Genomic DNA, 13281 nt, shown 5'->3' on the forward strand with positions numbered 1-13281 from the left:
GGTATTTACCTAGGGCTGGGTGAAGGTGTCAAGAGACTATTAGGTGGCTGAGCAGTCTGGCTGGCTGAACAGTCTCCCTTGAAGGCTGGTCTGCCTTTTGTTTCTGTGGAAAAAAAAAAAACAAACCACTAAAAAATCCTTTTCTGTGCTGTCAAATGGTCCTGATCCGCAGAAAAAAAGCTTGCATCGTGTCCTCTTGATGTGTCCATAGGAAGCACCACACCAGCAGACCCAGCTGTCTGGCAGGGTTGCGAGTTGCTCGGGAGGAGCTTTTCCTCCCTTTTTGGGTGCAGGATGATGGTGCTGCATCGTGGCTCTCCCAGAGCAGTTATTTTAACACAGCTGTTGTTGGTTCCCTTTTCTGGCGATGGGGTTGGGTCATAAATGTTTGAAATTCAGCCTGTCGCTTCATTTTGTTGGTCTAGATGAGCTGTAGTATTTTTATTTATGTTTCTGGATTGGATGAATGTCCTTGGTATTTATTTCTTAATGCAGATCGTTAAAAAAACCCCAACAAATAACCAACAAACTCTTCTGCAAACAGTTTGTCTGGTACAACACGAGCACTTGTTTGCGGAGAGCAAACAACGGAGCGTTGTCTGTACAAAATGAATTGATTTAAAACATGTATGCAAAGGCAGGGAAATGATTGACAAAGCAGAATTCATCCATGTCTCAGAAACGTGCCCCTGTGAGCTGGCTGTTATCGTCCAGAGACCATGAGATGCTGCAGGACAATTTTCCTGCCACACGAGGAAAGTGGCTGCGGGAGCCCAGCTGCCTGCTCTCCCTTGCTCAGTCAGCAAACCAGCCCTCCCACACGTGAACAGGACAGCTTTTTCCAGGCAGCCGCTCCGGCGTGGCTCCTAACAACAGCTTCAAAAGCGAAACAACCCCCACCTGCCCCAAAAAACCTGATTTGTGCAAATTGCGGAGGCGAGAGATCTCCCCAGGTCCCAGTGGCTTCTAAACCTGCAGGGGAAGCAGGGCCCGGAGGGAGGCGAGCAGCAGGCCCCAGGGTTTCGCTGCTGGGGTCTGTCAGGAGGTGCGGCTGCTACAGTAGGGGTGACAAAGGTCTTTTCGATGTCAGGAATTAAGAAGAGCCACCCGCTGCCTTTTGTTGGGTGGGGAGAAGGAACGAATGGTGGAGGAAGGCAAAGGACAAGAGAGTTTGGCTTTAGGCAGGTCTTGGGCTGAGATGAGCTTTTTCAGGAGGGACTCCAAAGGTTTCTCTCCCCTGTGCAAATTCTCTGGTATCTAGTAGGTGGGGAGGGAGTTTGTTCTACAGCTGTGTGTGCTGCCGTCTCTCTCCTTTACTCCGTTGTTTATCTGTCATGAGACTCTGGGAATGTGATAGCTTTTGAGAGCTGTCAGGTCGTGCTGAGCTCAGCTCTTAGGTGGGCACACGTGTGCACATGCATGAAAAACTGGAGTGCAGAAGTTTGGCTTCCCTAAGTTAGAAATCTGTCTTTTCAGTATTTAAAAAGTAGAACGTAACTCTGAATGGCTTTGTGGCAACTTCTGACGGAAAGCAAGCCCATCTTACTGTACCGAGACAGCACTGGGCTGCAGAACCATCAGCCCCTTGTTCCACAACAGAATTGAGAGCACATCTCTGCACCTGCCAAGGATTTGGGCCGGGCAGGATAAAAGAAAGAGGGCAGGAGATGAGGAAGGGAGAAGAGCTCTGTGGAAAAAAGGACCAGCCAGACTGTCCTGCGTCACTAGCTCCATGGGCCGCGCCAAACAATAAACACCGAGGTCTGTGAAGAAATGACAAACCTTTATTTTTTTTTCTGTACTGGAAGAAAAAAAAAAAGATGTCAAAACCACACCAAAAGCTAGTGACAGTTCTCCAAACATTTGAACAGCAAAAACATTTCCAAGACAATGAAGTGAAGGAAACAGCAGTACATCTGGTGCGATGATGGAAAGGCAGTGTTTTCGCTGTTACTGTTTCCAGACAATACGCAACAAGTTCTTTAAGCAAACTGGATCTTTTGGCTTCTTGGTCCCAGCTAAGGCACACATTAAGATACCCGATAGCGCCCTTCAGCTTGTGACACAGCAGAATGTCAGCTCTGTTGAACACCTCAGGTTAAACAACTTGTCTGCTGCTGACAAGCCCAGGCTTTGGTAACGGCAGCAAAGGGCTGAGCAGAGAAGCGCTCCCCTAGCCGAGTGGAGCTCCAGCACGCCCTGGTGTCAGAAACTGCCGGTGACAGACCTGGGGATGCTCCAGAGCTGGAGAGACAGAAATCATTGTGTCACCTTAGCTCGCTGAGTAATACAAGGACAACATTCTGAAAGATGTGCTCTCATCTACATTTCAGTGTTTTATGCTGATAAATACCCCACACCCTTTTCCACATGACCTCTTCAAAACAGCTCTGCTGGCTGTAACCTAGACAAACTTTCCCCCAGCAACGGGCTGAGAGTCTCTAAACGCAAGAGTGTCCCTTTCCAGGCTTCTCAGGAGGAGTGAGACGCCAGGTCCCAGCCAGCCGCTGCTCAGTGCCCAAAATCAGATCTGCACTGACACCCGGAGGAGCAAGCGCATGGGGAGAGCTGCGTCTTCTCATCTGCAGTGTCTCTGCAGCACGCGTTGCTCCTCAGGGCTCTGAGGGCTTCTCCAGACGAAGTACTGGTGACTGAGGGCTGTCTTGGCTGAGATGCGCCTGCTGGGATCATACAGGAGCAATTGCTGCCAAGAGAAAAACCCAGCAGATTTAGGCTTTTAAAAAAACAAACAATCGATTGCACCTGCCCATGGCTGTGCCCAGATGCAGATGTTGGTCCTGCCTTTTTCCCTCTCTGGCCTTCAGGAGTAACTCACAGCTGAAGTTACCGTGTGGATTACACTAGGAGGGTCTCTTGACCCTTGATGCAGTGGTTTCCTAGAGGAACCTGCACTGACAGCCCCACTTCAGAGCCAGGACTGAGCCCTATTTGATGATCTGTTGTTTCTGCAATGGCAGAGATGAGCATCAGAGCCAGATCAGCTAACGCACTTCTGGGTAGATCCGTCCCAAATATCCCTATTCTTTGCCCAGTTTGGAAAGGTCTTGTTTGTCCCTGGGTCTTGTTCTGGGCCCTCACTCACCACCAGTAAGTCTCTACCGTCTCGATCTAAGTTGGGAACAATTTCCTTCATCTCCTTCCTTGCCCACCGGGGAAAGTCCCTCTTGTAGTCAGGCAGCTGGGTCACCCCAGGCCAGGTCACCTCGGTGGGAGTGCCCAGGGTGCGAAAGATCCGGAAGAGCTGATCAATCTCAGAGTCCCCTGGAAACAGGGGCTTCCTGGTCACCTGGAGGGGGAAAAAAAAAAAAGTCCTGGTCCCACCTTTCCATCAGCTGTGTGCACTATTTCCTGCTGCAAGCAACCTTTTGTCCCAGCAGATGCAAACAGCTGCACAGACTAGAGCAGTTACGATGCAGCGATTCTGCCAGGCAGTGGCTGGGGAGGTCCCGGGTGGGTGTTTGCTTGTCTCCATGGATCTGTGCTCCTCTGAGGCTGTCCCTCTTTCAGCCTGTCCTTTATCCCTCTCCGTCTCCAATTTCCTAAAACATCCACTTTTGCAGGCTAGCTCCCTCCCTGCCTACTCACCCAGGCTCTGCTGATCTGCAGCTCAGGGGCTTTGGGAGCTAAGGATGGTGCTATTACACTGCAGGGGTAACAAGAGCTCTTCAAGGTGGAGCATGGACCCCTAGGAGATAACACCCTGCCATGCTATGAAGTGCTAGTTTTCTGCAGCCCACTGCAGGGACATCCGCAAGAGAGTCATCTCCTCCCAGGATCAAAATACTGCAGCAACAAGACTGAAGTTACCTCTTCTGCATGGACAAGCATTGCGTTCCCATACACCTGGAACCACAGCCGGACTACAGAGGCTTCTTTGCCTTCTGCCAGGCCCCTGAGGGTGGCAGATTTCCTTTCGAGCCCACAGCTAAGGATCAGCTAACCCTCAGCTTCGATTTTCCGTAATACACACCCCAGCACAGGGTGGAACCACAGTATCACAGACGTTCTGCATCTTGTCCCTCCTTCCCCACTTCCCATTGCAGCTGCATCCTCCCTGCTCATTAAAGAGACTATTTAAACCCATTCTACCATTTCTGCAAAGATGCAGCCGATGCTCCAGATATCCACAGCAGTTGAATAGTATTTGCATCCCAGCAGTATTTCAGGGGCTCGGTACCACAGAGTCACCACCTGGTAAGGAACCAACAAACAAGCTTTGTCTAGTTTCCCTGGGTGAAACTAGAGGCGTGGGATCTTCTCTTCTTTGCTGTAACACAGTGACTGTACAAATCAGAGTGCGCCGAGGCCTTGCTCAATTAAAAAACACCTCAGTGACAGCAAGATTGGGATTAAGAGATTATTCTTCAAGAGGACACACTGGAACAAATAAATATAGCCCACGCAGAGAAGGTGGGAACCCAGCTTGCAGGCAAGCTAGGGGTAGAAGCAGTGAGCACACTTTGTGGGGACATGAGGTAATCCCTTAGCTGCAGTTTAGGTTAAAAGCACGTGCCTGGGCACAGCTGTGCTGCAGCTACGGATGAGTAACTTGTGATGCTGCTGCTGTTCACTCACTATGGATTGTGTATCCCACTCTCAGGTGGCAGGAAATCCCAACAATACCTCGTGAGTGTATGTGCGCAGGGGGACTCCAAAAGCTCTTGCCAGTCCAAAATCAGCCAGCTTGATTGCTCCTGCTTCGTTAATCAGCAAGTTCTGTGGCTTCAAGTCCCTGTGGATGACTCTGTGTGAGTGGCAGAAGCTCACACCCTGCAGCAGCTGGAAAAGGTAGTTCTAAGGAGAGAAGAGATTTCAGACAAAGCCACAATGAAACCACTTTGAAGGCTGGATCATGTGAACCAACACACTTTGTATCATTCCTAGACCTGAATGGGAAAAAAGACCTTGCTATAATGCTACACCAGACTTGTGGGCCACAAAGCGAGATGGGCTGGAGAGCCTGGACGCAGCTGGGAAATAAATGTGCTGAGCAATAGTGCCGCGAGGTTTTCCCAGCTGAAATGTTTGAGATCTGAGAGGCTGAATGCCGCCAGCCAAGGATGAATCTCTTCCAGATGCAACCCGGGTAAGAGCAGCTCAGCCCAGTGCTGGCTCTGCCCAGCAGAAGGCAGCAAGGAGACACACTTTCTGCCCTGCCTGCCGGCACTCCTTCCACACTGTACCTTGACCAAGCTTAAAGGAAGCTCTCCAGTTCGGGGTGAGTCCATATATTTCTTCAGGTCCTGATTCAGATACTCAAACACCAGATAGAGCTTCTTCTGGCTGTGTACAACATCCAGGAGCCTGCAAAAGGAGTGCAAGCGCTCCCTTTAGTACCTTTCAGCAACTTCTCCCGACCTTCGCAAATACCCAGACATCCCTCCTCCTACAGACGTCTCTGCTCTCCGAGTCCTTTGGAACAGAGAGGCAGATATAAAAGCAGTATCTAGTATAGGGCAGCAGCAGCTTGGACCAGCCTGTGTTGCTGGGGTGAAGTGGCAGTGCTGTGGGCTATCGCTGCAAACCAGGGAAGTGCAAATGATTGCTGTATTTTCCTGTTTATTTTGCTCCTGTCTGTGCAGTCAGGGAAGGACAGGAAAACCCCTCTTGCTGCCTGTACCCAGAGCTTCCCGAGCAGGGGCTCATCAATGAGCTGGGGGTGGAGGGGGTGGGTTCATGCAGGTCTTACCTGACTATATTGGGGTGCTTCAGCTCCTTCAGCAGTGAGATTTCTCGGATCGCGGTGCTGGGGACGCCCTCCGTCTCCCTGCAGCAGAGACAGGCTGTACAGCACCCCGTCCCCCGGTGGGACCCCGCAGCCTATCGGGGTCCTGTGTCCCTTCTCCCTTCCATTATACCCCACCACCTGCCCAGGGGAGGGCCTCTCACACCGGGCGCCCCAAGTTTGGGATGGAGTTGCGTGTGGGGTGGGCTGGGGTGATGCAGGGGGAAATGGAGGCATGGGGAAGGAGAGGGAAGGGGTGTCCTAGACAGTGCAAGTTCTGGGGCAGAGCTTGTTTGGGAGCACCTGAGGGCACATTTGGAGAAGCAACAACAGGGTTTAAATGCCCAAGCCTCGCTTTTTGGAGGTGGGCGGGAAATGAAAGCTCTTTGCCCCTCAGGCAGCTGCCTCCACCGTCCTGAAGGGCCATCATGGGGTACAGTCCCACCACCATGGCCCCTGGTCCACACTGACACCCCTCATCATGGAGACAGCCCAGGGCTGACCCAGGGGAAAAGTAGTAAGTTTTTATCTGCTCAGTCCCCAGCCTGGAAGGGTCAACACCGGCCCTGCTGGGAGGCCAGGCCCTACCACCACACCCCTGAGGGAGACGCCACCTCCCAAAATGGTGGCTACTTCCCCCTGCCCTGGGCCATCGCGCCAGGGCCAGGTAGCGCCAGGTCAGGCCCTGGCTGCTTTCATGAGCCAAGGGAGACAATTTTTTCCCTCACGTCAGGTTTTTTTGAGCCTCTCGCATCATTTTGGATATTGGGCTGGGGTGCAGAGCCCTCCTGCTCACTCCCATGGTGGGGCTGGGGCACTGCTGGGCTCAGCTGGCGGCCATCGCCCCACAGATGGCACCGCTGTCCCCAGAGGAGCCACTCGCCTTCCTCTCCCCAGCTTTCGCCTCAGCACCCTGTTGCCACCGCGCTGAGGCAGCAGTCGGCCTGGCGCCATGGCGGGCCGGGTGGGCACCATGCTGGGCCGTGCCATGGCAGCCCCAGGGCTGGGGCTTTGCCCCACTCACGAGTCCAGGCGGATCTTCTTGAGGGCCACCAGTTGCCCCGTGCGCTTGTTGCGAGCCTTGTACACCACGCCATAGGTGCCCTCCCCGATCTTCTCCAGCTTCTGAAACACCTCCTGGAAGGCGTCCATGGCACTGCCTCGGCCTAGCAATGGCAGCAGGGGTGGCTGGCACTGCTTTCTGAGGAGAAAAAAAGAAAAAAAGGGGAAACAGCTGAATAAGCAGAGGGTGTTTGCTCTCTCCGTGTGTCCCCTGAGCTGCTTTTGAGATCTGGGTTCGCCTTTGCTGCTCCCTCAGCACAGGGACCCCTGAATTGGGGCAGCTGCAGGCGGACAGGGCTGCCTGGGGCTTTTGGGGGTCTTTGGGCAGACCCAAAGAGCCAAACAGGCCATGCACCCACCGCCCAGGACTGGTTGCTTGCGACCCAGGTTGTGCCGTGTGCTGGCTGAAGCAAATAATCGAGCAAAACGGAGGGAAAGAGGTGCTTTGTGCCTGCGGGAAAGGCAGCGGGAACGCACAGGGCCAAGGGAAGCTCTGCAGCTCTCTTTGTACAGTGCCTGGCGTCAAGGGGATGCGGTGTCTAATTAGGGTTCCCTGGGACACATTCAAGTCAAACACATAGCAGAAATGTCTTTTTTTTTTTTTATTTCGGTCTTGCACAATTGTCCCTTGAACCTCCCCACCGTGGGCTGTGACGCTTGGTCAGCCTTTTGGAAGATGTCCTCGGGGTTGGGGGGGGATTAATCATTGACTTGACAGCTAACAGAAAACAAGATTAAAAAAAAATATTATGCATCATGGCACTAGGAAAGGTAGAGCCACGGGGACTGTCTTCTGGAGGGCTTGGGGGCTCCATGTCTCTGGGTGGGCGCAGCAGGACACAGCAGTCCACCAGCTGCTTGGGTTCACAGTGCAAACCCCAACTTCTAGGTGACCAAAAAAATGACAGATTTAGCCCATTGCTGAGCCACCAGGTCAAAATCTTTTCAAAATTGATCATGATTTTGCCAGTTTGAAAGAACCAAAGCATGGTTGCCCTGTGGCTGAAGAGGGATCCACATGGCCATGGCAAACTCCTGCGTGGGTTCTCCAGTGGTTTGTGATGGTTGAGTTTGCATTCATGTCTCCATCTGGTGTCATTGCTAAATTTGCTCTCTTCCTGGCTGGTTGGGTTTGTTTTTTTTTCTTTTTTCATAACACTTCTAGGAATCTGGTATTCTGGATATTCACAGTCCTGGTATCGTGGATATTCCAGTCCTGGCATCTTGGATATTCCTAACTCCCTGGCAAACCTGGCCATTTGGTTAAAATTTAAGCGCGGGGAGGAAGGTAGGAGAACAGACAGGAGACGAGGTATAAAAATAAACACATCATGACAGACATCACATCTCTTACAAAACCAGGTTAAAATCTGGCCTCTTGAGATCATGTTTTTGGACTTGGGATGAACTGAGCGTGTGCTGAGGCTGGGCTTTTGGATCTCCGTAACTGCGTGAAGAAAAACAAAGCTAAACTATAATTAAAGATTATAGCAAGCACTGCAATTACTGAGCCATCTCAGGCCCCTGAATGAAGCCTGCCGGTAACAGGGGACTTTGCCAATGCCTGTTGCATTTTGATCTGCTGCTGTGTATTGTATGGCTTCGATTCTTAATTTCCGAACAATTCACCAGAGAATCTGAGCAAAAGGCTGAAAAGGCTGTAGGTGGCTGAATTCCCCTGCAAACCACATTCCCAGCTCACTCCAGGTTCAGGGATTCTTATAGCACAGGAGAGTCTTCTCCCTCTTGCACTAAGATTTTATTCTCCTCTTACATTAGTGATTTTCTGTCTTTTTGTTTATGGTTTAATTCTGCTAGGTGGGCCCGGTACCATGTTCTCAAACCAGAGTGGTTCTGATGTAACTTCATCTCCTCTTCTTGCAACTTTTTCAAAGCCAAGCACTTCCTTACACACCCAGCACCTAGGAGAAGGAGGAAAATTGCATATCGCTAAATTTTCTTACATCATCTATGGGGTTTCTGCAGGGCCTAATGCATTTGCCTTAGCAACAAAGAGGTTTTTAATCAATAAAAGACAGGCTGCCTTCTCTTTTCATCTTTATTAAGGAAAATATCAATCAAAACCTTCAGCTGCTTCAAAAACATAGTGACTTAAGGTCTCCTAAACTCAGTTGTGTCAAGGAAGAAAGTCATGTGGTGGTTCTCAGGGCACTGCAAATATTTATTTTACAGCTAAAGTCAATTCCTCCCCTTAGACACCAGCTCCTGAAAACCGAAAGAGGCAGGTGCTACTGAAAATAGTGACTCTTTGTTCTTCTTGTTTCTTTGTTGGTCAGTCCAGATACGTGAGTGTTTTGACAGCAATGCTCCCATGTGGCAGCTGAGTCACAGTAACCAAACGCGTGCACTCACAGACCCGCAGCCGCACAGGGCTAACGAACTTTGCACTAATGCCCTTTACCTCCAATCTGCCAAAAGCCCAGTAGCCCACTGCACTTTGGTAGTGCGTGTGGGTGTGAGCTGTTTAACTCAAGATTCGTAGACTTCTCCTTTTTCTGACATCTCCACGCCTTGCCTTACAAAAGGACCAGTATAACTCAAGTGCTCCCCTTCCTTAACCACACTTTTAAGCAAACAACAAACCTGCTTCCCAGAACTATTTTCAGTGATGACACCTGGCGTGAACGGACAACCCACAGTCACATACTGACTCACAGTCTTCAAGTGTTTCCCTACTTAGTGACTTGACTTTGCTATTTGCCACGGGAAAAAGCAGTATGTTGCAAGCCCACCTTCTAAATTTACTTTTAACATATTTGTTGCAAATGGCAGCGCTAGGACCGGTTGGTCCTTGCTCGTCTCAGAGCTGCTGTCAGGACGTGCTGTTTCCCATCCACTTCTGCCTCTCGTTGAAGTATTTCCTCTGCTCCTGTATGGCTTGTTCCAGCAAGGGCACATTCATCCCTTCCACGCAGGTCAATATTCGTGCCTTTACCACGGGACCCTCACCTGGGAATATAAACAGGAAGCTTCTTTAGAAAGAAAAACAGACGGAGCAGCTTGGAAGCAAACAGAGAGGCTCAGAGGCAAACAGAGAGGTTCCCTCAGGCAGCATATGGCTCCAGCTGGCCAAATAACCATAGCCTGAGAATTTGCAGGAGACCGGATTGGCCATGTGCCTCAACCGACACGAGCAGCAGGCCCGGGAGCAGGTTAATTCAGTGACGTGCTTTTCCTCTGCCCTGTTGGCTACAAAATACTGGTGGCTGACACTGCGCTCTCCTTGCGCTGGGGAATGCTGAGCCCAGGACACGGTGCCAGTGCCTGTCATGCAACTTCTCTCTACTTTGTGGCTGGATGAAGGTTGGTTTTCCCTGTCTAAAAAGCATTAGGGATGGGTCTAAGCTCATTTCTGAATACCTCTGTGCAGACAAGAAGAGGACAGAACAAAGCTGGGCTTAGAAGAGGCTTAATGATGACTACAACCAAGAGTTCATTGGTGGCATTCAAATGGTAACATGGAGCTGCACTAAAGGGGCCAAACCTTGGTGACCCAGCCACCGTCTCAGCCTACTCCCCTTTCACCCCTGCAAAACGGGGCCAACTCACTCCTAAGCTGCGATGACCAAAATAACATGTCTTTCTAAAGGAATTTTGCAGCAGTGGCTTAGCAGGTCACTGACCAGACACCACGTGCAGGTGGCTTTCCACATGTCACCGAGGATTTCAAGGGCACGAATGCAATTACTTCTTATAAGGTGTGGCCAAGACAACACTTGGGATTTGCTTCACAACCCCACGGCCCAGCCCAGATCAACTCCCCACGCAAAGCACCGTGCAGCTGGAGTAACGCTCAGGGCACCCCAGAAAAGGACAACAGGGTGCCCTGCGTGACAGAGCCTGCCTGCATTCCTCACGCCCCGTGTCTGAGGGCAGGGATATAATTAGAGCCTTTCAAGGATGGCAAAGACCAACCCAGCCAGCTTGCAATGAAGTATTGCTGCAATCAGCCACGTTTGGAGGGAAGACAACGTGGTGGCTGGTAATGATGCCAGAAGGCTTTAGCACAGGTTTCACAAGCTCAGTGACGCTGCTGAGGCACTTCTTGTTTCTAACAAAATCTGTGCGAGAGCGCCAGATTTCCACCAAGATAAGGGTGGCACTTCTCATGGTCAACGGGAAGAGTCAGGCTCCTCCGGCCCTCAATGACATGCTCGTGTGACCAGAGGCGCCCGCAAGAGATAAGCCTGCCTTAGCCAATGCTAGCCTCAGTGACGGTGTGTCTCACCACACACCCAGAGAGCCATGAAGGAGCTGATGCACCATGAACAGCAGCGAAGGGCACTGGTTCCTGGAGGATTTACCTTCCCTGTGTTCGGCCTCTCCCAGGACCACGTAGCGAGATCCCAGCTGGGCTTGGAATGGCTCCACAAACTTGGTGTCAACACAGACGTGGTACTGAGCTGAGCTGTGCTGAGCGGCGAGAACGGCTTTGGACCGGGCCAGGTCGTAGCTGCATAACCTGGGAACGATCGATTTGGGAAGCTCAGGGGTGGGGATACAACAATTACAAACAGAGGGAGGAGGGTCAGCCAGTGAAGGAAAGGCCTTGCCTGCAAGGAGAGCGGGGTACCCTTCTCACCTCCCAAATGTCCTCAGCACCTCCCCCTCTGGGACTGAGCTGTTGATCTCCCACGGGAAGTAATAGACACCAGCATTTGGCAGCATCTTGCACAACCGCCGCTGGGCCTGCAGCAAAGCAAAAGATCTGAGTTCATACCACCCTAATACCTGGCATAAAGAGGGGCTACCTTTCCCACCTGCAATCCAACAAAAACAGCAACAGGCAGCCCACCAGATCCTCCACGTCCACCCCAGGCTACGGGTTGAGAAAGGTGAAGGAAATGGAAAAAATGGTGATTGAGAAGTTCGGAGAGTGTGAGGGACTGAACTGCAGAACCAGACCCAGCTGCTGGGGTGGTGGGGTACCACGCAGCAAGATTTAAGGTACGATCCCGAGTCTGTTCTCATGCTGCAGGATAAGAAATTCTGGTAGTGTCTGATCCAGCAGCTGGAGAACAATTACTTGGATACAATCCAGCCTAGTTTCACCAGTAGTCTAGTAGGGTTTAGAAGACAGCGATGAGTGAGAACGATTCACCCCAAGACAAGACTCAGGTGGGACTTTCTGGGAGCTCCAGCAGTGGAGCAAGGCTGGCAGAGGCAGGCCAGTCACAGCATAAAGCATGCGGAAAAGCAGGAATGCAGAGCAGCTTCGGCAAGATTTTAATTCTGCCCAGCCAGTGCCATAGCCACGCTGTTGGCTGTGCCACAAAGTGGCTTCTTTTGGCACTGTTTTCCCTCCAACATGCCATGCAGGGTGCCTGTGTTCGGTGCATTTCCATGCTCCATTTACTGCTTTTCTCTCTGGTTTCTTGCCCCGCTGGGGGGGACCCCAAGAGCCGCACAATGGCCCAGGCAGGGAGTTCTGCAATTCAGACAAGCGGGGCCGCCCCACGGGGTTTGGGGAACCCCAGCACTGATTATGCAGCAGTGGGGACAGGCTGAGCTGCAACCCTGTGGCTTTAATGCTTGGTGCCCCGTGCCCGCCCCAGGCATCGCTCAGGGCTGTGAAACCTCTCTGGCAGGGTCCCAACCAGCAGCAACGGAGGTGGAATTCCGGCTCCATGTCCTCTGCAGGTCCCTGCACCTCCGCCTCGCCTCACCCAGGCTTCAGAAGCAAGTTCAATTCTGCGCCACCTGAGCGAGGTGAAGGCCGTCTTCCATCGCTCAAGTTTTGCTCCCGCATCACGCTGCGCGGCAGGAGGGGATCAGCCAGGAATGCAAGATGCTTGATGTGCATTTAATGACTTAATGCACTTTTTAACACAACCCCAACCGCCCTGTGCCGTGTGCCCATTCCATGCACCATTTAATGCACCTGCAGCCCCAGCTGCACCACACTACATGCACACTGAATGCACACTTGGACCCAAGTGTGGCACATTATACGCAGATTTAGCACACTACCTAATACAGTATTTAACACATGGTGAAATGCAGCATGCTATATGGGCACTCAATGAACTATTTATTTAATTAACTATTGAATGCCTGGCTGCAGCGTGCTCTATGTGCTCTCAATGTGGCATTAAATGCATGCCTAGCCTCAAACGCAGCCCGTTGTATTAACACACGCCCAGCCCCAGCTGCAAGACACTGTGTGTCTATTTAGCGGACCATTTCACGCTCGATTTAAGGCGGCGCCCTGCACGCACACCCAACTCACAGGGCACTGCTAGACCTTCCGTGCGGGATGTAAGGCGCGCAGCCCGCTGTGCGCACAGCCCAACGCGCCATTCAAAGCACGGGATCCATCCTGCCTGCTCGCCCGCCCTCCTCAGCCGCTGCCCGCAACAATTTAAAGCGCCATTAAATCGCGGCCGCCGCCCGGCCCCGCTTCTCACCGTCGCTTCCCTCCGCAGGCGATGGCGGTCACGTGGCCGTGCGTC

General features: G+C 51.9%; 2 protein-coding genes across 5 annotated transcripts; both read right to left on the reverse strand.

Annotated features, from left to right (window-relative positions):
* Positions 1–1762: 1762 nt before the first annotated feature.
* On the reverse strand, positions 1763–9582 carry CDK3 (cyclin dependent kinase 3). 3 transcript variants are annotated; one of them, XM_074607838.1, is made up of 9 exons: positions 9562–9582; positions 8640–8730; positions 6771–6947; positions 5711–5788; positions 5205–5325; positions 4645–4815; positions 4111–4212; positions 3104–3307; positions 1763–2704 (listed from the first exon to the last, which is right to left on the reverse strand). In XM_074607838.1, exons 3-9 carry the CDS (start codon positions 6896–6898, stop codon positions 2579–2581), a joined length of 930 nt encoding a protein of 309 aa, XP_074463939.1. In that variant the 5' UTR covers positions 6899–6947; positions 8640–8730; positions 9562–9582; the 3' UTR covers positions 1763–2578. The 3 variants fall into 3 exon arrangements, with proteins under 3 accessions (XP_074463939.1, XP_074463940.1, XP_074463941.1); XM_074607839.1 differs by lacking the exons at positions 8640–8730; positions 9562–9582 and adding an exon at positions 7168–7272; XM_074607840.1 differs by lacking the exons at positions 8640–8730; positions 9562–9582 and having other exon boundaries at positions 2433–2704; positions 3224–3307; positions 6771–7047.
* TEN1 (TEN1 subunit of CST complex) lies at positions 7960–13252 on the reverse strand. Of its 2 annotated transcripts, XR_012589942.1 has the most exons (5): positions 13059–13252; positions 11412–11518; positions 11134–11291; positions 9562–9778; positions 7960–8730 (listed from the first exon to the last, which is right to left on the reverse strand). XR_012589942.1 is itself a non-coding variant. In XM_074607842.1 (4 exons), exons 2-4 carry the CDS (start codon positions 11495–11497, stop codon positions 9642–9644), a joined length of 381 nt encoding a protein of 126 aa, XP_074463943.1. In that variant the 5' UTR covers positions 11498–11518; positions 13059–13252; the 3' UTR covers positions 8851–9641. The 2 variants fall into 2 exon arrangements, 1 of the variants encoding a protein (XP_074463943.1); XM_074607842.1 differs by lacking the exon at positions 7960–8730 and having other exon boundaries at positions 8851–9778.
* Between the last annotated feature and the right edge of the window lie 29 nt (positions 13253–13281).

The sequence above is a fragment of the Larus michahellis genome, chromosome 14 (genome assembly GCF_964199755.1).
Source record: "Larus michahellis chromosome 14, bLarMic1.1, whole genome shotgun sequence".
Classification (NCBI taxonomy): Eukaryota; Metazoa; Chordata; class Aves; order Charadriiformes; family Laridae; genus Larus; species Larus michahellis.

What these genes read in the sequence shown, in the direction of transcription:
- CDK3 (XM_074607838.1), bottom strand. Translation starts at nt 6,898, where the DNA reads ATGGACGCCTTCCAGGAGGTGTTTCAGAAGCTGGAGAAGATCGGGGAG. An exon ending in AAGCACCCCAATATAGTCAG is followed by an intron (nt 5,326 to 5,710) that starts GTAAGACCTGCA and finishes CTCCTTTTGCAG; the next exon opens with GCTCCTGGATGTTGTACACA. An exon ending in TTCCTTTAAGCTTGGTCAAG is followed by an intron (nt 4,816 to 5,204) that starts GTACAGTGTGGA and finishes TTCTCTCCTTAG; the next exon opens with AACTACCTTTTCCAGCTGCT.
- TEN1 (XM_074607842.1), bottom strand. Translation starts at nt 11,497, where the DNA reads ATGCTGCCAAATGCTGGTGTCTATTACTTCCCGTGGGAGATCAACAGC. An exon ending in GTGCTGAGGACATTTGGGAG is followed by an intron (nt 11,292 to 11,411) that starts GTGAGAAGGGTA and finishes GATCGTTCCCAG; the next exon opens with GTTATGCAGCTACGACCTGG. An exon ending in AGAGGCCGAACACAGGGAAG is followed by an intron (nt 9,779 to 11,133) that starts GTAAATCCTCCA and finishes TTATATTCCCAG; the next exon opens with GTGAGGGTCCCGTGGTAAAG.